The 19,436-nt window shown below is 34.0% G+C and overlaps 1 protein-coding gene across 3 annotated transcripts in view; it reads left to right on the forward strand.

Moving 5' to 3' along the window:
- LOC127934210 (sucrase-isomaltase, intestinal-like) overlaps nt 1–3,482 on the forward strand; it is a 45,440-nt gene extending 41,958 nt beyond the window's left edge. For 2 of the 3 annotated variants that reach the window (XM_052531440.1, XM_052531439.1), the window contains exons 47-48: nt 398–559; nt 2,505–3,482. In XM_052531440.1, the coding sequence (XP_052387400.1) occupies nt 398–559; nt 2,505–2,585 (243 nt within the window). In that variant the 3' untranslated portion in view covers nt 2,586–3,482. Of the gene's footprint in view, nt 1–397; nt 560–2,504 lie in introns of those variants that run through there. The other variant, XM_052531441.1, reaches the window with a different exon arrangement.
- The last annotated feature ends 15,954 nt before the right edge of the window (nt 3,483–19,436 follow it).

Consider the following 19,436-nt stretch of genomic DNA (forward strand, 5'->3'; position numbering starts at 1 on the left):
TGTGTTTGATGTCATATATGCTGAGATTATTTGAGCAGTGGGGGAAACACGGCCCTGTGGAGTTGAGAACTGTTTGTAAAACGAGGTCAGATTCAGCTAGTTGGAGTTGTCTCAGCACAGATGTTACATAAATACTGAAACAACACAATTTTCTGTTATTATTCATTCTGTTCAAGTAAGATTAAAGTGAGTTCATCTCAAGAAATGGGTCATATGTCCAAGTTTTTGCATTATGACATTGCTTTCAAGATAATTTAAGTGAATTTTCCTCACAAATATTCATTACTATAATGCATCTTGATGTTTTACTGTCAGCAGTTATCATATTCAACAGTATTTTTGTTCGTACTGTAAATGGCCATGTGTATGTAATAGATGTGCTGTGTTATGTTTCTAGCGGAATCTTACGAGCGAGGTTTCTGTAAATGGGCTGGCCGAGGCTGACCGACTGACCCTGGGTGTCGTGAGGGTTTGGGGTGTAACAGAGGAAGTCTCTCAGGTTACCATGAAAGTGGCTGGGAAAACAGATACCACCTTGGATCACCACTATAACCCTGAGGTGAGATGCTTCACGCAAACATATACTTTAGCCATTCATATACCATTCATGCTGTCATGGTGTCACAACAACAGATACAATTATGAGAAGTTATATATATAACTATATATATATACAGTATATATATACAGTGTCAAAAGGTGCTGCTCGAAAAAATAAAATCTGTTTTATTTTTATTCAGTTTTATTTATTTGAAAATAAGTAAATAAATCATTACCATGCAATGTTTAAAAAAAGTAATTTACCATGTTGATAAATTAATTGTATTCAAAAAATTTGAAATGCAGCTTTTAAAATAAATTTTTTAATTGATTGTTTTTGAAGCTATGTATTTGCCATGTGTTTGCCAGTTTATAAAATGATTGATTTTAGTAAAAATGTTTAAATGTATGCAGTTAAATAGTTTAATGTTTTAAGAGATATTACTTTCATGAGAATGAGGAATTTATAAATACTTATTATTTATATTAAAAATTATTTATACAGTATGGAAGAGTTTGTTTGCTTTAATTTATCCTGGTCAAATTTTACCCCAAAATCAATACAAGGAAATATATAATTACATTTATTTAATTATTATTATTTTTTATCATTATTATTTTGAAGAGACATTTTACTTGTAACATTTCTAAGAGATATTATTTTCTTTAAAAAAAAAAAAAAAAAAAAAAAAAAAAATATATATATATATATATATATATATATATATATATATATATATATATATATATATATATATATATATATATATACAGTATATATATATATTATATATTATAATAATATTATATAATTGTTATACTATAAATTTTTTTTTACATATTATGGAAGTATTTGTTTGCTGCCTCATTGCTGAGAACAATTTATGTGTGTGTATACATGTATAAACCATAATAAGAATCATTGAAAACAATTTAGGATCTAGACAACTTTACAAACAGAATTCCTCCCTGTATTGTTTTATTTGTTATCCTAGTCCTCCATACTTTCACCCATGCACAATGAGTTTAATGAAATACATAGAGAGGTTTACATTGTCCTGGAATGCTTTTAAGAGCTGTATGTGCATGGACCGCAGCATTTCTATTAAGACCACATGCAGTAGCTCCAGAGTCTTATAGGAGTCATGAGAAGCAACGAAGGGAGGGAAATGACTAAGAAACGGTGTGCATGTGAATCTGATTAACTAGTGTTCCAGCACACACCAAATCATTTATCTTTCTTAGTATTTCCCGACTGCATAATAAGTCTGAAAGAGGCGAGGCGAGGCGAGGCAGCTCCATCTGTCTCCATGTGTGTGTTTGCCCATATGTCAGATCAGAGGTGGCGTTTCCCAACGATTCGCTCGAACATCTTTTATTTTTCTTCATCATGCCATTACGAGGTCATTGACTGAATTGGTCTGTAATCACACGCTCTTAAAAGAATAGTTCACCCAAAAATGAAAATCTGCTTAACATTTACTCGCCCTTAGCCATCCAAGATTAGTTCTTTTCTTCATGGGAACAGATTTGGAGAAATTGTGCATTCCATCATTTGCTCACCAGGGGATCCTCCGCAGTGAATGGGTGCCGTCAGAATGAGAGTCCAAACAGCTGAGAGAAACATCACAATAATCCACAAGTCCATCAATTAATGTCTTGTGAAGTCAAAAGATGTGTGTTTCGCATAAACAAATCCAGAAAAAAGTTTGAACTTCAAAATGTTGTTTCAGCTAAAAAAAAAAAAAATGCCTTGATGGTTTGGCCCAACAAACATGTAGCTTTCCATTTCATTATTGTGGATTATTGTGATGTTTTTATCAGCTGTTGTACTCATTCTGATGGCACCCATTCACTGCAGAGGATCCCCTGGTGAGCAAGTGATGTAATGCAAAATTTAGCTTTCATTTTGTCTGAAAAATAGCATTTTTCTTTTGGATTACTGCTCCCTTCTTCTCCTTCAGATTCAAGAGCTGCAGTTTGACGCAACATCACTATCTCACACCATTGAAAAGTCTTTCACAATCATCTGGACCAAAACTTAGTCATGGACTGTCTACGGAGACCATCTTGAGCCAAGAGTAATCGCAACTATTTCTGTTTATTAATGAATGTTCAGTCAACTAGTAATTTATTTAGCATTTCTTCTGGAAGCTTTTTATGGTAGATATCGTCTGGACTTAAAACGTTAAATTATTTCTTGTTTTGTTGATGTCTTTTTGGTCTGGATCTCATATTAGAAATAGATCGTGGTTGTGCAACGTTGGGCCTAACTTGGAAGGCATTCTGCAATGCTGGCATTTGGAGAAGAGGGAATATAACGATAACCCTTTATTATTGACAATCACAGCTTTTTAATGAGAAAACCTCGTAGCGGTGGCTACCTGCTGGGCTTGCTTCACGCACGACTAGAGTTTGATGTAATGATATAATAATCAATTATTCATTCTACAGTAAACATAATGATATCAATTAAGCAATGGAGACTGTAAATTGATTTCTTCTCTAACTGGCAATCATAACGAGCTGGAGAGCTGTTTAGATGCTAGCCAAAAACAGTGATAATTGAAGTGTTTTTTTTCTTCTTTGTGAAACAGGACGGAACCGTTCTAACTGAGACTTTTATTATGCAAAAGGGTTTTATCCATTGCATGTATTTAATTAACGGAACAGCGGTCCTGCTTTCCACAGTTTTCCTACTCTCGTCAGGCAGTGAGGAAACGTACAATTATTCATGGAGTTTACACAAATTTAACTTGTTATAAAAACATCAACTCTGCCTGAGTCGGTTGTTTATTTTAAATTATTATTATTATTATTATTATTATTTTATTAGATATACAATATATGGATGGATAATACAGCTGTAACCTGGAGAAATATTTTAAAATGGCAATAAAGTGATTTAAACCTCAGTAAGGCTGTGACTGCTTTGACTTGCTGATTTTATGGTAATATTTGCTTTAATCTCTGAAGAAACTTTTTTTGTTTCTTTCCCGCACGCACGCAATCCAAACATCAGTCAAAAGTCGGGTGCATTAAAAACAATCAAACTGACTCAAATAAATCAAAAACAGACAGATAATGTTGTCTTGATTTAAGCAACCCTCCAAACAAAGACTGGCATTGAGAGGAAAGTACTCCTGTAAAAAAAAAAAAAAAAAATAGAGTCAAATAACAAAGACGACATGAAAGATGAAACACACACTCAAGTGACTTCAAAGCATCGACGTGTGATTGTGAGTGTTTGCGATGTCTGAATGCTGGGAATACATCAGATAGAACATGGTTTGAAAACAGAAGTGCACAGAAAACATCGACACAAGCTGATCCTGAACACTCACGCTTTGTTTCCACAAAGGTTACAGATGTGGAATCACGGTTTCACCTGGAATATAAAAAAATATATTTAAGTATGCATGTAGTTTTGTGATGAAGAATAATGTTTTTATTATCAGTGATAAACAATTTCTAATAGTTTTAGTTGACAATAACAACACTGTGTTCTGAGAAAGTTTATGTATTGCAATGAAGCTGAAATGAAACCAATTTTAGATGAAAAACTTACACTTCAAAATTTGCTATATTTATTTAAATAAAACCAATAACAAAAATCACAAAATTACTAAAATTTAATATGAAAACTGAAATATAAAAACAAATGCAAAAGATCAATAATAGTCTAGAACTACTGCTAAAATAACACTGGTTTCACAAGAATTAACTATGGTAACAGATGCAACTTTGTAAGTTGGAATTACTATTAATAAATAAGCTTTGTTCATTGTTTATTTTAACAAATGCAGTTGTAATTCATTAACATGTCTATTTCATTATCAATGTATTTTTTTTAAACAAAACTGCAGACTTTAACTGTGTTCTATTGGCTTAATACTTCAAAATAGATTTTATAAAAAATGCAAATAAAAATATGTTTCCTCAAATAAAACGTATGTTAAGTAAAAAATTTTTGTCAGGTATGTTTTAGACAGACATTCTGCATTTTGTCAAAGCCTTTCATTATGCTAATTTGCAATAAAGCTAATAGCTTTATAAGATGAAGGTTTTGTTTTAAAAAATGTGACAGATGAAAAATCCAAATAAGTCATTTGTGTCAACACATATTGAAACATTCAAAAAAGAAAGTTATTTGTGTGAAAGCATATTGTTACCATATAATTCACTTCAGGTAATGGCAATATTCACTAGTCTACAACTTAAGATTCCTAAAACTTCAGCTGTGCGTCCTGTGTCATGAACCCAGAACTAAAATTTTATTTGTGAACCGGCTCGAAAGAACGATTGGTTCAAGAACCGAACATCACTAATGTAGAAAGTAGTTCACATAACATTAAAATGACTTAAAAAGAAGAAGAAAAAACTTTCAGATCTTTAAGGTTGTAAAATATGTAACGAAAACTGATGTTCATCACTGTTTTCAAAGGTTATTGTCTTTTTTAAGTTGAATTTAATTTAAACATAATGCTGTGCTACGAAAATACTGCTCTAAATAATTTATAATTAAATCATCAGATCATTTTCAATTATAAATAGTTTGTCGCCAAGCTAGGGTTTCAAAATAGCTGAATTCTATGGTGTGAACAGAGACTAGGACTGAGGGGAATCAGTAGAGAAGGAATTAGAAACAAGTCTGTAAATGTGTAACATCTGGTTTGAAATGAAAAGCTTCACACAAGTGCTGGGTCTAAAAGGAAAGGTAATAACCTGACTGTGAGCACACCTATCGGTCTTCAGGAGTTTTTCTAATCAATGTTCTCTAGAGCAAACACCAAACTAAAAGCAGATAAAATCACAGCAAAACGAATGCTATAGGGTCCAACAGAGATGCCATATCAATACAAAGTTTTATGTTTGAGACAGACACCAACAGAGAAATCCTTTAACACCCTTTACAAATTTAATGGATAATTAAGTTCATTCAATAGTGACAAAAGCCTCATTTCAAATATAACAATATTGTTATATATTGTCTTCTCAATTAAGAAATATACTTAAAGTTGTATTTTGTGAGGTTATTTTTTTGTTATATTATATTATATTATATTATAATAATTTATATTTTAATGTTATATTTTTATAATTATATTTACATTTTATTTTATATTAAATCTATATTTTATAACAGTTTGTATTATTGTGAAAAAAATATTAATAATAATATTATTCAATGTTACATAATTGCATTTTTATATTATATTATATTATATTATATTATATTATATTATATTATATTATATTATATTATATTATATTATATTATATTATATTATATACATTGAACAAAATTATGAGCTGAACTCAAAGGTCTAAGACTTTTTCTTTGTACTCAAACGGCCTATTTCTGTCAAATATTATTCACAAATCTGTCTTAATCTGTGTCAGTGCACTTTGCCTAAATAATCTGAAAAAACTACTTAAAACCAGTCAGTATCTGGTGTGACCACCATTTGCCTCATGCAGTGCAGCACATCTCCTTCACATGGAGTTGATCAGGTTGTGGCCTTTGGAATGTTGGTCCACTCGTCTTCAATGGATGTGCAAAATTGCTGGATATTGGCAGAAACTTGAACACACTGTCATATATGCTGATCCTGATCTCAAACATGCTCAATGGGTGACATGTCCAGTGAGTATGCTGGCTTTCAGGAATTGTGTACAGATCCTTGCAACATGGGTCTGTGCATTATCATGCTTCAACATGAGGTGATGGTTGTGGATGCATGGCACAAAAAGGGGCCTCAGGATCACATCATGGTATCTCTGCAGATGAGCTTCCCTGAGATGATTTCTGACAGTTTGTGCAGAAATGTTTTGGTTATGCAAACCAATTGTTGCAGCAGCTGTCCGGGTGTGTGGTCTCAGACAATCTTGGAGGTGAAGATGCTGGATGTGGAGGACTTGGGCTGGTCTGGTACATTTGGTCTGAGGTTGTGATGCTGGTTGGATGTACTGCCAAATTCTCTGAAACGCCTTTGGAGCCGGTTTATGGTAGAGAAATGGAATATTCAGTTCAAGGGCAACAGCTCTGGTGGACATTCCTGCAGTCAGCATGCCAACTGCATGCTCCCTCAATTTCAAAACTTGTACCTTCTGTGGCATTGTGTTGTGTGATAAAACTTCACATTTTAGAGTGTCCTTTTATTGTGGCCAGCCTAAGGCACACCTGTGCAATAATCATGCTGTCTAATCAGCATCTTGATATGCCACACCTGTGAGGTGGATGGATTATCTCGGCAAAGGAGAAGTGCTCACTAACATAGATTTAGACAATTTGTGAACAATATTTGAGAGAAATAGGCCTTTTGTGTGCATAGAAAAAGTCTTAGATCTATGAGTTGAGCTCATGAAAAATGGGGGCAAAACAAAAGTGTTGATTTTATCATTTTGTTAAGTGTAATAATATAATAGAGAATAGATTGTATATATGTAAAATGACACATGCATTCCATGATTTTCATCCAAACAGCTTCTGTGTAAAGTTTGCTGAGAGACTACAGTTCTCCAATTGCAGCCATCCATGATCAACCAAATGAGATATGCTTTTTTGTCTGTAATGTCTTCCACTGTTTTTGCTCCACAACAGTCCATGAGATTGAATGGGATTCCAGTTGGCAGTTTAAATCGCAGGGGTTTGCCAAGAGACCCATTTCATTAATAAGTGAAGCACAGCACCTGACATAATGGCACTCAGAGCGTCAGTTAAGAGAGTGTTGTGCAAAGTCAACCGCCACTGTAGACGGACATCAAGCGCACGGAGCCAGAGCTAAACACTGCTTTAATTAATACACACATCTGCTGTCCTCATAGAGCCGCAAGGTGTGTCACAGGTGAGCAATCAGTGTTAACATCATTTCAGCAGATTGCAGTGGTCATAAACATAAAATATGAATGCTTTAATGAGACTACATTCACTGGGAGAATTCTACAGACAATCGGGACAATTTATTGAGCGACAGTTCCTGCCTGTTTCTCGCTTCATTTCATTTCTCCCCTTCATCCAGGTCTAAACTGTTTTTAAACTTTAGACCTATGAAGTGAATATGGATCCAGAATTTTTAGACAGATTTGTGTGGATCTGTTGTTTGCATTTGATTTTACAGAAAAAAAAAAAATGTCAAAGAAATGTCAAGTTCAACTACCTGAAACAAAATGAGTTTAAGTACTAAAATTACTATCATTCTACTATGCCAAAAATTCAGCCAATCAGAAAGTGGACAGTATTAAGCCTGAGGCAGACACTGATCATTTCCGATGCATAATACTTGTGGAGAATGAACAAAGCCAATCTGTATAATCTATTTATCACCCTGCAAATCAGCCAACCTCACTCTTAAGTAAATGATCAACAGTTCATTTACAAACTGATTCAGCTGGGGCTCAACACTTCGCTGTGCAACTACCTGTTGGACTTTCTGACTGGAAGACCTCAGGCAGTACAGGTCGGCAGCAACACATCCAGCACCATCACACTGAACACTGGGGCCCCCCAAGGATGTGTGCTGAGCACCCTGCCCTTCACTCTGCTGACCCATGACTGCACACCATCACACAACTCCAACCTCTTTATTAAGTTTGCAGAAGACACGACTGTGGTGGGTCTCATTAGCAATAAAGATGAGACAAACCACAGGAGTGAGGTGAGCCGCCTGGCCAAGTGGTGCAGTGACAACAATCTCTCTCTGAACGTGAAGAAGACAAAAGAGAATGTTGTAGACTTCAGGAGAGCACACACTCAGCACGTTCCTCTGACCATTAACGGTGCGACCGTGGAAAGACTGAGCAGCACCAAGTTCCTGTGCGTTCGGTGTGCACATCACAGAAGACCTCTCCTGGACTGAAAACACAGCAGCACTGGCCAAGAAATCACAACAGCGTCTCTACTTCCTCCACAAACTGAGGAGAGCCAGAGCCCCGGCCCCCATCATGTACACCTTCTACAGAGGCACCATCGAGAGCATTCTGTCGAGCTGCATCACTGTGTGGTACGGCGCCTGCAATGCGTCCTGCTGAAAGACTCTACAACGCATAGTGAGAGCAGCTGAGAAGATCATTGGTGTCCCAGTGTGATCTCCCCTCCCTCCAGGACATTTATGGAACACGTCTCACCCGCAAAGCCCTCTGCATCACAGGTGATCCCACTCACCCATCACAGGGCTCAGAGCATGTTTTGACTTTACGCCAAACATGCTTACTATTTGCTCAAATCAATTACATGTGAAAGTGACATTCAGCCAAGTATGGTGACCCATACTCAGAATTTGTGCTCTGCATTTAACCCATCCGAAATGCGCACGCACGCACACACACACACGCACGCACGCACACGGAGCAGTGGGCAGCCATTCATGCTGCGGCGCCCAGGGAGCAGTTGGGGGTTCGATGCCTTGCTCAAGGGCACCTAAGTCGTGGTATTGAAGGTGGAGAGAGAGCTGTTCATGCACTACCACCACCCACAATTCCATCCGGCCCGAGACTCGAACTCACAACCCTTCGATTGGGAGTCCGACGCTCTAACCATTAGGCCATGACTTCCCCATGTAAGTGCGAACTTGTGAAGTACTTTTGGTTCAATTAAAGGTGCTGTAGGGAACTTTTGTAACAAAATATTTTTTTACATATTTATTAAACCTGTCATTATGTCCTGACAGTAGAATATGAGACAGATAATCTGTGAAAAAATCAAGCTCCTCTGGCTCCTCCCAGTGGTCCTATTGCCATTTGCAGAAAGTCATGCGCGCCCGGTAAAAAATAACCAATCAGAGCTGCGGTCCGTAACTTTGTTTGTGTTCAAAATGTAGAAAAATTTATATAATAAGCGAGTACACCATGAATCCATTTTCCAAACCGTGTTTTTGGCTTGTCCTGAATCACTAGGGTGCACCTATAATAAGTGTTTATATTCGGACTATTTTAGATTGCTTCGGGGATACCGCGGCGGAGTAACCCAGTACCTTTGTGATTCTTCATAGACATAAACAGAGAGAAGTAGTTCCGGCTACGATGTTCTTCCGCAAGACGCAAGCAGTTCTGTTTATTAACCGCTAGAGCGTCAAAAGTTCCCTACCGCAGCTTTAATTGAAAATGTGAAATGTTGAAAATGTTTTCTTGGCAACTACAACAATTTTTATTACAGTGATGACCCTGGCTGAATGCTCTAGTAACATTTTTTTTTTTTTTTTTTTACTTTACTGTAATAACCCTGGCTGACTGCTTTAGTGCTGAGTTTAGTCTGGCTCATGGATCTCAAACTTTCAGGTCTATTTTGTTTCAGGTGTAATTGAGTCGTAATATGAGAAGACGGTATTGATCCGTACTTCAGCGGTGCAGTTAAAAGCGTGGTCATGTTAGCCGGTGAGCCAAGGTTAAGGTAATTTGCATGAGAGACTGCAAAATGAACGATGGCTTATAAAACATCACCTTATGGTCTGACCAGTCTGACCAGCTGCATGCCAGTCATCAGCCTCCAGGAGCTCTTGTTATTCCAGTGCCATAGTATGATGTATCAGGTGGCTAAGTTAATAGTTTTAATCAGGGAAGACATTTTTTAACTGATTGTGAAATTGTGGAATCGGTACTTCAGAAGAAAAAAGGATAAAATTGTGTTTTTTATGCATTATGAAATTGTTTGTGCCTATTTAAATAATCATAATGTTTCCTTGGTAACTAAAAAAATGATTCCTATAATGACCCTGGCTGAATGATTTATTAACAAAATTATTATTATTTTATATTTTTTACTTTACTGTAATAACCCTGGCTCACTGCTTTAGTGTTGAGTTTAGTCTGGCTCATGGATCTGCAATCTTTCAGGTTTATTTTTTTTTCAGGCCTAATTGAGTCAGAATATGAGAAGACTGTATTGATCCGTACTTCGGCGGCTCAGTTAAAGCGAGGTCGTGCTAGCCGGTGAGCAAAGTAAAGGTAATTTGCTTGTCATTGGGAGGTCTGGAGCCGAACTTTTGAAAGGCCTGCAGTCTGGCACTGACTCTCTGTTATTTTGCATTTGTTTAAGTGCTATTTGGCCTTAAATTGAGAGACTGCAAATGAATGGTGGCTCATAAAACATCACATTTGCCTTATGGAGATGAGCTGACCACATCCAGCTGCCTCCAGGAGCTGTTGTTATTCCAGACATGTGCCATAGTGTGATTTATCAGGTGGCTAAGATAATTATTTTCTTCCTTGTTTATGAAATTGTGGAATTGGTGCTTCAGATAAAATCATATGTGCCGATTTAAATAATCATACTACACTACACATTTTATATATAGCCTGTATCTTGGTGGAGGAAAAAGAAAGAGTGATGTTAAGAATGAGGAAAGATACTAACAATTCAGAGTCATCATCTCCCTCCAGTTCTTATTAAAGGCGCAATATGTAATTTTTCTGCTTTAAAAATAGCAGAAATCACTATATTTATGTTATATATATTTTTTAGTTGTGTACTTACATCATCCCGACAGTTTCCACGAACTTTCAAATCCGGAGAAAATTACAGTTTAATTTGAAGACACGGCACATTTCTTTATTTCCGTTTTGTCGCCCGTCTATGACGTCATATAAACTTTGACCCCTCTAGTTTATCTAACTTCTTGCGGAATCGCCAAATACAAAGGTGAACAGAAACAAAGACGAGACGAAGAAGAAAAAGTAGTAGCCTTTATCGAGACTATTATATTTTATATTTATATTGTTTATATTCGTATTTAAACCTCAATCAATAACTATGGATCATGATTATGCTTTGCCTGCACGTTCTGTGAAGCCCAAACGCACGGGTGAAATAAATGACCCGAGATGGTTTTGGGCAAGAGAAGCAACAAGACACGGGTAAATATTGGAGTTGCATTTCCAAGATAGAGAGAGCTTCGTGACAAGCTGAAACTACAGAGAGATGCCAAACTCGCTTGCATTCTGATAAACAGGTATGCATCCATTCAGCTAACTTTATATATCCGTATATTTTGTGAAACGATGATGTCTTGTGTAAAACGCAAATGGACTAGCTCTCATGTAAATCTACATTTGTTCTATATCTAGCTGAATAAAGTAGCTTCAAATGCAGTTCTCTAACTTGTTCGATATCATAGTATAACCTAATTATAATTATTAACGAAAGGCGGCCGTGTTTTTTAACATATATTACTACTAGCTAGATGGAATATTGATTTGATAGGGGTCTCATAATTCATATAGACGGTTTCATTGGGCGCACGGTCGTGTATATCGGTCTGGCTGCGGTGCCTTCTACAAACGCAGTTAAAGGGCAAGGTTATGAGTAGACTGAAGTTGGGCTCAGGTGGATGTGCTGCAGGATGTGTTTCCCATACATTTATTTATTTTTTGAGACTCGCAACAATTTTAAAACTGATCTTTTTTCAAAAAGACTTCATTGAGTAACGTTGCGTCCCGCACGTTTAATAATAATAATAATAATTCCTTACATTTATGTTTAAATATCAAAACGAGGCACAGGTGTTTTTATATCGCTGTATTTCTGAAGGAAGACTAGCATGTTATATGCCTGATAGCAGCGTATGAGTGTACCAGCTCTGATTCTTTTACAGCTGTTACTGGGGAAACCTCTATTTCTGGCGCTTTATGTCTGTGCTTTAAAACATCTCCTGCTGGCAAATAATGAATTTGCATTTTCATTAAGTCCGCCTGATCCACGCAGCAAACATTTTGTTTTTTATCAAAAAATATCTACTCTAGAGGGACTTTGCTGTTGTTATTGATTCTATTTGGAAGTCTACCGGAAGTTAAGTTAGGTCCACAAAAGCGCTCATGCGCAGTAACGTTTGTTTATGTTGTTGCCGTTGAAACCGTCTATATCTCTCTGTTCGAAAAGACGTGATTGTCAAAATACTAAGTTAGAATGAGTGAGGAATGATAGGGAGCGACATGGAGCATGTTCCAATGAACAACAACTTCCATGAGCCTTACGCTCTTTCCCGACGTCATCAAAGTACGTCTTATGTTATTATTTTGATTGAGTGACCCCTGGTGGCCAAAAATTACATACTACACGTTTAAAGGCACAATTCTGTTAGAACTGTAAATCTGTGATCAGGAAATAATACTTCCATGCTACTCATTATTTCTGTGCTGGCTATGGTTTCCCTGTAATGTACTTGATATTACCTTTCACTTTTCAAGTGGACTTCTGGACAGATGAAAAAGAAGTGATCAGACATGATTTTGAACATGTTCTTAATTGTGGTGAAAAAAAAATGTTGGATTCATTTATTTATTTATTTGTAATCATAGGTTTTTATTTAACAGTTTAAATAATCGTTTTTTATTTATTTACATTTTTTACAACAATGAAAAAAAAATTGATTTTAATGAAAATAGACACACAAACACACACACACACACACACACACAATGTGTGAAATGAAAATTACAAGTATACAATGGAAGTAGGAAGAATGTATACTAATTTGTATGGAGCACTGCTTAATGTTAGTATCTGATATGTTCTTGTTTAAATAAGCAAGCGTTAATTACTGTACATATGGTAATTTATGCGTTTCAATACAATTAAAAAAAAAACAAATGTTTAAATAAAACTACTTCAGTTTTTGCAGCCTCAAATTGAGAGAGTGAGAACATTTATTAAAATTTACAAATGAAATTATTTAATGTTCATTCATCACACTGAAACTGGAAGGTCACGTTGAGCGCAGTGTATTGTGGAAAACAGTTTATCATGTATGTGCTTTGATTACATACTAAACACTTTGACAAATGTATCAGGTCATCTGAGAATTTCATGCAGAAAGTTTTCATACTGTGTAGTGCTTGAGGATGAGGAAGGACTAGAGGACATTATGATTGTTTATTTGTTAAAAGGAAGCTTTATGCTGTATGAAGTGTTAGTCCAACAGATTTAATGGAGCATTTAGGCAAGTATAATAATTTACTCTGTCGAGGCGTGCATGACTCAGTAGTATTGGGTAATGGAATTAGCTGTGGCTTTGATCAATATGAGATGTATTCAGATCGGCCAAAGGCCACAGATGTCCAATGAGCCAATTTTTGTACACGCAAACAAGAAGTGAGAGTGCTTGTTAGATCAGCTCTGACAGATTCATCTGTTTTATTCCAAACTAAAACAGCCCATTGTTCAAAAGCCAAAGCACCGAGGACAGAAGAGCTCTCAGATGTTTTTAATTTCCAGGAAGTACTTTTAGAATTCATGAAATTGTGATGATTATTGGAGATGGAAAATTGAGCTAAATGTCTACTCGTCATCAATATTTTATTTTATTCTATTTTATTTTATCTTTTTTTTGTTTAGTTTTTCTTTTCCTTTCTTTGTTTTTATCTTCTGAATGTCCTTTGAATGTCACAAGCATGCTCTTTTGACACCATTCCTGGAACTGAAGTCTTGTTTTGGTCTAAAAAATGACAAAACTTTTCTTCTTTTTTTTCTGTGGATGTGCTGAAGTGTGTCCTTAACAAAACAGTCTCTCAACACCTTCCACGTGATTCACAAGGCTATGAAAGTTTCTCAAGTGTCAGCGACACATAAACACGTGTGTATGTGGGCGTGGGTGTGTGTGTGTGTGTGTATGTATGTGTTTGTGTATGTGTGTGTGTGTATATATATACTGTACATAGACACACATACTTAATATTGGCTGCAAAAAGCTCACCAAGGCTGCATATTTGATAAATAGCAGTAAAAATAGCAATATTGTGAAATATTATTAAAGTTTAAAACATATTTTTGAGTTTATATTTTAATATAATATATATTTTTCAAATTTAATTTATTGCTGTGATCAAAGCTGAATTTTTTGTAGTATTTCTCCAGTCTTCAGTGTCACATGATTCTTCAGAAATCATTCTAATATGCTGATTTGCTGTACAGAAACAAAAGTTATTTTAAGTTGTAATAATATTTCAAAATATTATGTTTTTTACTGATTCTGTAATCAAAAATTGCATATTATGTTGTGTACAGTCAGTCAAATCTGTCCTACATGAGCCACTGGTATGTTAATGTAACTAATAGTCAAGAGTTCTCATTTGGTGTTATTTTACTCGTATTGCAAATTCAGCAAAAAAGCAAATTTAATTTCTTGTTTTTCACTTTAAGCCCATTGTCCTGTTTAAATAACATATAACTCCTTTACATATTTCATTGTTAAGCCATTGTCAGCTTTCATGTCTCAATTGAAATTCTACCCTCTAAAGCAAAAGACATCTAAAGAGAAAAGAGACAAATCAACATATGAATAAATTCGGTTTCATATTTTATTCATCAGCAAGCAGTTAGCAAATGAAAGAAGTGACGCGGTTGCAAATGGAAGGACTGAGAGATTGTGTGCCTTGATTTTAAGCAGCAGTTGTAATGTGTGTCCTCTGGGCCTTGTGCATTATTCAAGTGAACATCTTTTCCCCTCAATGGGGATGACAGGGACACATAGAGTGGCTAGAAAACATCATTTAAAATATAAATGACTGTGTGATTTCTCTGTGTATGTGGTCTGGGATCCATCCGATTTATTACAATTTATTTATTAATATATATATATATATATATATATATATATATATATATATATATATATATATATATATATATATATATATATATATATATATATATATATATATGTATATATATATATATATATATATTTCCAACATGATCTCATTAACATTTAATGTAAAAGGTATTGTTTTAGCATTATACAGTGTATACAGTATACAATTGTAGAGTTTATTTTATTTTTTTATTTTTTCAATTTTATTATAATTTTTTTTTTTTTAATAGACACTGATACATTATTATAGAGTATAGAGTTGGTTTTGATAGCTACTCAATTTAGAGTTGTTGTTGTATTTGATAGACTCTAATCTTAGGGGTTTTGGATATGTTCTAATTTTACATTTTTTTTTTTTTTTTTTAGGATGGACACTTTATTCAGAGTTTTTTTTTTTTTTTTTTTTTTTTTTTTGATAGAATCTGATTTTATAGGTTTTCATTTATTTATTTTTCATTTATTTATTTTGAATGTATAATATTTATTTTAGTTTTGTTGGATAGACACTGATCTCAAAGTTGTTTGTTTGCTTGCTTGCTTGTTTTTGTATGTGTTTATTGTGATGGCATTCAAAATATTACATATTTTCATAAAATGGTATTATAATTACAATAGGTACAAAAATACTAATACTAATAATAAAAATCTAATCTATACAAAAAAAAAAAATAAAAAATAATAATAATTATCTTTCATGCTACTGCATGAAACTGAACAGAAAACTAATAACTATTTGCATATTTCTAAAGGTGAATCTGTCCAAACACTGAAATTGTTCACATCTTTGTTGTCAAACCGAATAATATGATTTACATGAATACTAATGAGATCACTTTGTATTGTACCATGTCAAAAGCATAATCAGCATAATTTAACTAGTTGTCATATCAGACAGTATCAGCAGACATTTCCCTGTTTGCACAGACATGAAGTTTCTTTATGAAGCTCTGTGGAGTCTCCCAGGCAGACGGTAAGGGTTTGTTCAGGCATCAGCTCAGTGTGAGGAGGGAGCCGCTGTCCGTGGTGCTGAATTGCCAGTTGTGTTGTCTGTAGAGATTACATTAAACCCTACTGACTGACTGACTGGCACATTTCAAAGCAATTGCTGATCTGGCAATTCCAGCCTGCTGAGAAGCTAGAGTGTCTCTTTGCCCGTATTGTTGTGTAAGGAAAGATATCTGAGTGATCAAGAGCTTTCAGATATAGCCTGTTGCTCCAACCCACAAGAAAAAATAAATAAAAGAGAGAGAGAAAACTCTTGTAATTCCCTCTCTTTTTATACTCGGCCAGCATGCAGTGTCAAACTAATCCTCTTTTGGGATTTTGAAGTTTGAACTTTGTGTGACTTCTGAAACAGCCTCACATTCTGGCATCAGATTCATGTTGAAATAAAATATGAGAATGTAAATGGAGAAAATACAACTGATGGACACAACAGAAACAATTCAATTTGGCAAGGAGAGGAACGGTAAGTTTGATGGCTAAAAGCTGAAATTTTAAGCAAGTAATGAAGTAAATAAAACTGTATAGACTTTTTATTATTAATATGAAATCAGAATTAATGAAACAGGATATTTATATGAAATACTGCCATATATAGGTTAAACTTTTCTTTACAGTAATGATATTAATTTTGGGATAACAAATTATGTTAGACAAATTATGTTAGACTATATATATATATACTATATATATATATATATATATATATATATATATATATATATATATATATATATATATATATATATATACATATATATATATATATATGTGTGTGTGTGTGTGTGTGTGTGTGTGTGTGTCTATTTTCATTCAAATCGGTTTTTGCTTTCATTGTTGTAAAAAACTTAAATAAATAAAAACGATTATTTAAACTGTTAAATAAAAACCTATGATTAGAAATAAATAAATAAATGATAAAACCTTGACTTATGGTCTGTCATTTGATCAACTAAAACTTCCATAATTGACTTCCTATTATTATTATTATTATTATTATTATTATTATTATTATTATTATTATTATTATTATTATTATTATTATTATTAATAATAATAATAATAATAATAATAATAATAATATATATTAACATCCAATGAAAACATTTAGTGTGCACTGAAATATTGATGGACACATTTCATTATAAATTCATGCTACTATCAGCATCATTTTATTGGAGTAAAATAAAATCATACAACTTTTTTTTTTTTTCAGGGTAAAATTTCACTCGCACGTACTCTTCAGATTTCTTGAGATTGACCCAGCTAGAGGTGAGCAATGAATCAGACTTAAGAGAAAAAAGCAAACACTGACAAGAGCTCAGGAAGTTGTGTTTGCATTATTTTATGCACCAAGTGCATTTAATTATAAACTTCTAATTACCAATTTGCAGATTTATCTAGATCACTTTTTTTTTGTCACCAAGCTCTCCTCACCCCAACCCACAAAAACGAAGGAAAAAAGAGATCGCTTGCTCTGCGGTTTGGTTTAATTAGCTCTCCTTCCTATCTATCTAGGCCTCTGTTCTCTTTTTTTTTTTTTTTTTTTTTTTTTTTTCTTTTCCAAGCTGGCCAGAAAGAGGAAGTGTGTGAAATGCCGAAATGTCACTAGTGATACATATACAGTACGGCCCATTGTTTCTCCTTCCTGTGTATTTGTAGTAGTGTGTAGCATTCTGCTAAATTCCTGGTGGCATTTGAATACAATATAGAGTTTTGCTATTACTGAAGACCTCCAAAACATATGGATTCATTTCAGCAAATGTCAGGCATTAATTTGCTGTGAAATGCTGGGTTGGCGAGCAGATGGCGAAGTGAGACGACAAATATTAGCAATGGGGGAAAACGGCAAATTACCAAGTTAAATATGACAAAAAAGGACATTCAATTAAATAGCAGTTTTGTCTAGTGCTAGAAATCATTACAATCGGTTCCTCATCTTGCTGCTCACATATATACGCATCGGCACAAGGACAAAGTCAAGGAGAAATATCTCAATTATTGCACACACAGAGTTGAGTACAACAAAAAAGCAGCATCAATAGTAGATTGTAATTGGGTCAGCACTTACACTTGCTGTACGTTCTTCATTTGAAATCTCCATTTTTCACCGCTGGCATCTTTTAAAGGACATAAATGGAAAAACTTTTTAATACTGTAATCAGGTGATCAAGCTGTAATTATTTGATATGATTTATACAGAGCTCAACTGTAAATGTTTGTGGTCAATAACCATTTTTCTTTGGTTGTTCATTCAGTTATTAAGCCATTTCATATATGTTATAATGTCTTGTGATTAAAAAAAGTACAATGAAAGCATTATTATTAAGACTATTTTACATTGCCACATAATTTTCATTAAAAATAAGTTAATTTGCATTACTGTACCCTGTAAATAATCTGTAATAATAATAATAATAATAATAATAATAGATATTAATAATAAATCAAAGTCAGTTTAGAGTGAAAATAAATACATTTTAATTTGTTATTTCTATATCCTTTATATATAAAAATTTAAATTTAATTTGAATTACATTAATAACTGTATAATGAAAATAATTGTAAAAATAACACTGTATAAAGTTATTGTTGGTTTAAAAAATTAGTTGGTTGCCCTTCAATATTGAGTTCAAAAATTTGTGTTAATATAAAGAAAGATAATGGTTTAATCAACAGACACTCAAAGTATGTTCTTTTTTATATTATATTATATTATATTATATTATATTATATTATATTATATAACTGAACAACATTAATTATATAAGTTGATTTGACACACACACACACACACACACACACACACACACACGTTTGTTTTTGTGAAAACTTGGGACATCCCATAGGCGTAATGGTTTTTATACTGTACAAACGGTATATTATATGGCCCTTCACCAACCCTACACCTAACCCTAACCCTCACAGGAAACTTTGTACATTTTTACTTTCTCAAAAAAAAAAAAAAAAAAAAAAACCTCATCCTGTATGATTCATAAGCGTTTTGAAAAATGGGGACATGGGTTATGTCCTCATAAGTCACTCTCTCCTTGTAATACCTGTGTCATACCCATGTCATTATACAGAGTTGTGTCCTGATATGACACAAAAACAAGAGCACACACACACACACACACACACCTACAAAGTTGTAATAACAAATCATGAAAATAATTTTACAGTGAGTGTGTGTAAATTACTGCATGACTTGATGAATGCAATGCAGGTTGCTTTGGATAAAAATGTTTGCTGAATGCATAAATGTAAATGTACATGAGCACTATAAACTGAAAGAAAATATTTCATCAAGAA

The sequence above is a fragment of the Carassius gibelio genome, chromosome A18, assembly GCF_023724105.1.
Source record: "Carassius gibelio isolate Cgi1373 ecotype wild population from Czech Republic chromosome A18, carGib1.2-hapl.c, whole genome shotgun sequence".
Taxonomy (NCBI): domain Eukaryota; kingdom Metazoa; phylum Chordata; class Actinopteri; order Cypriniformes; family Cyprinidae; genus Carassius; species Carassius gibelio.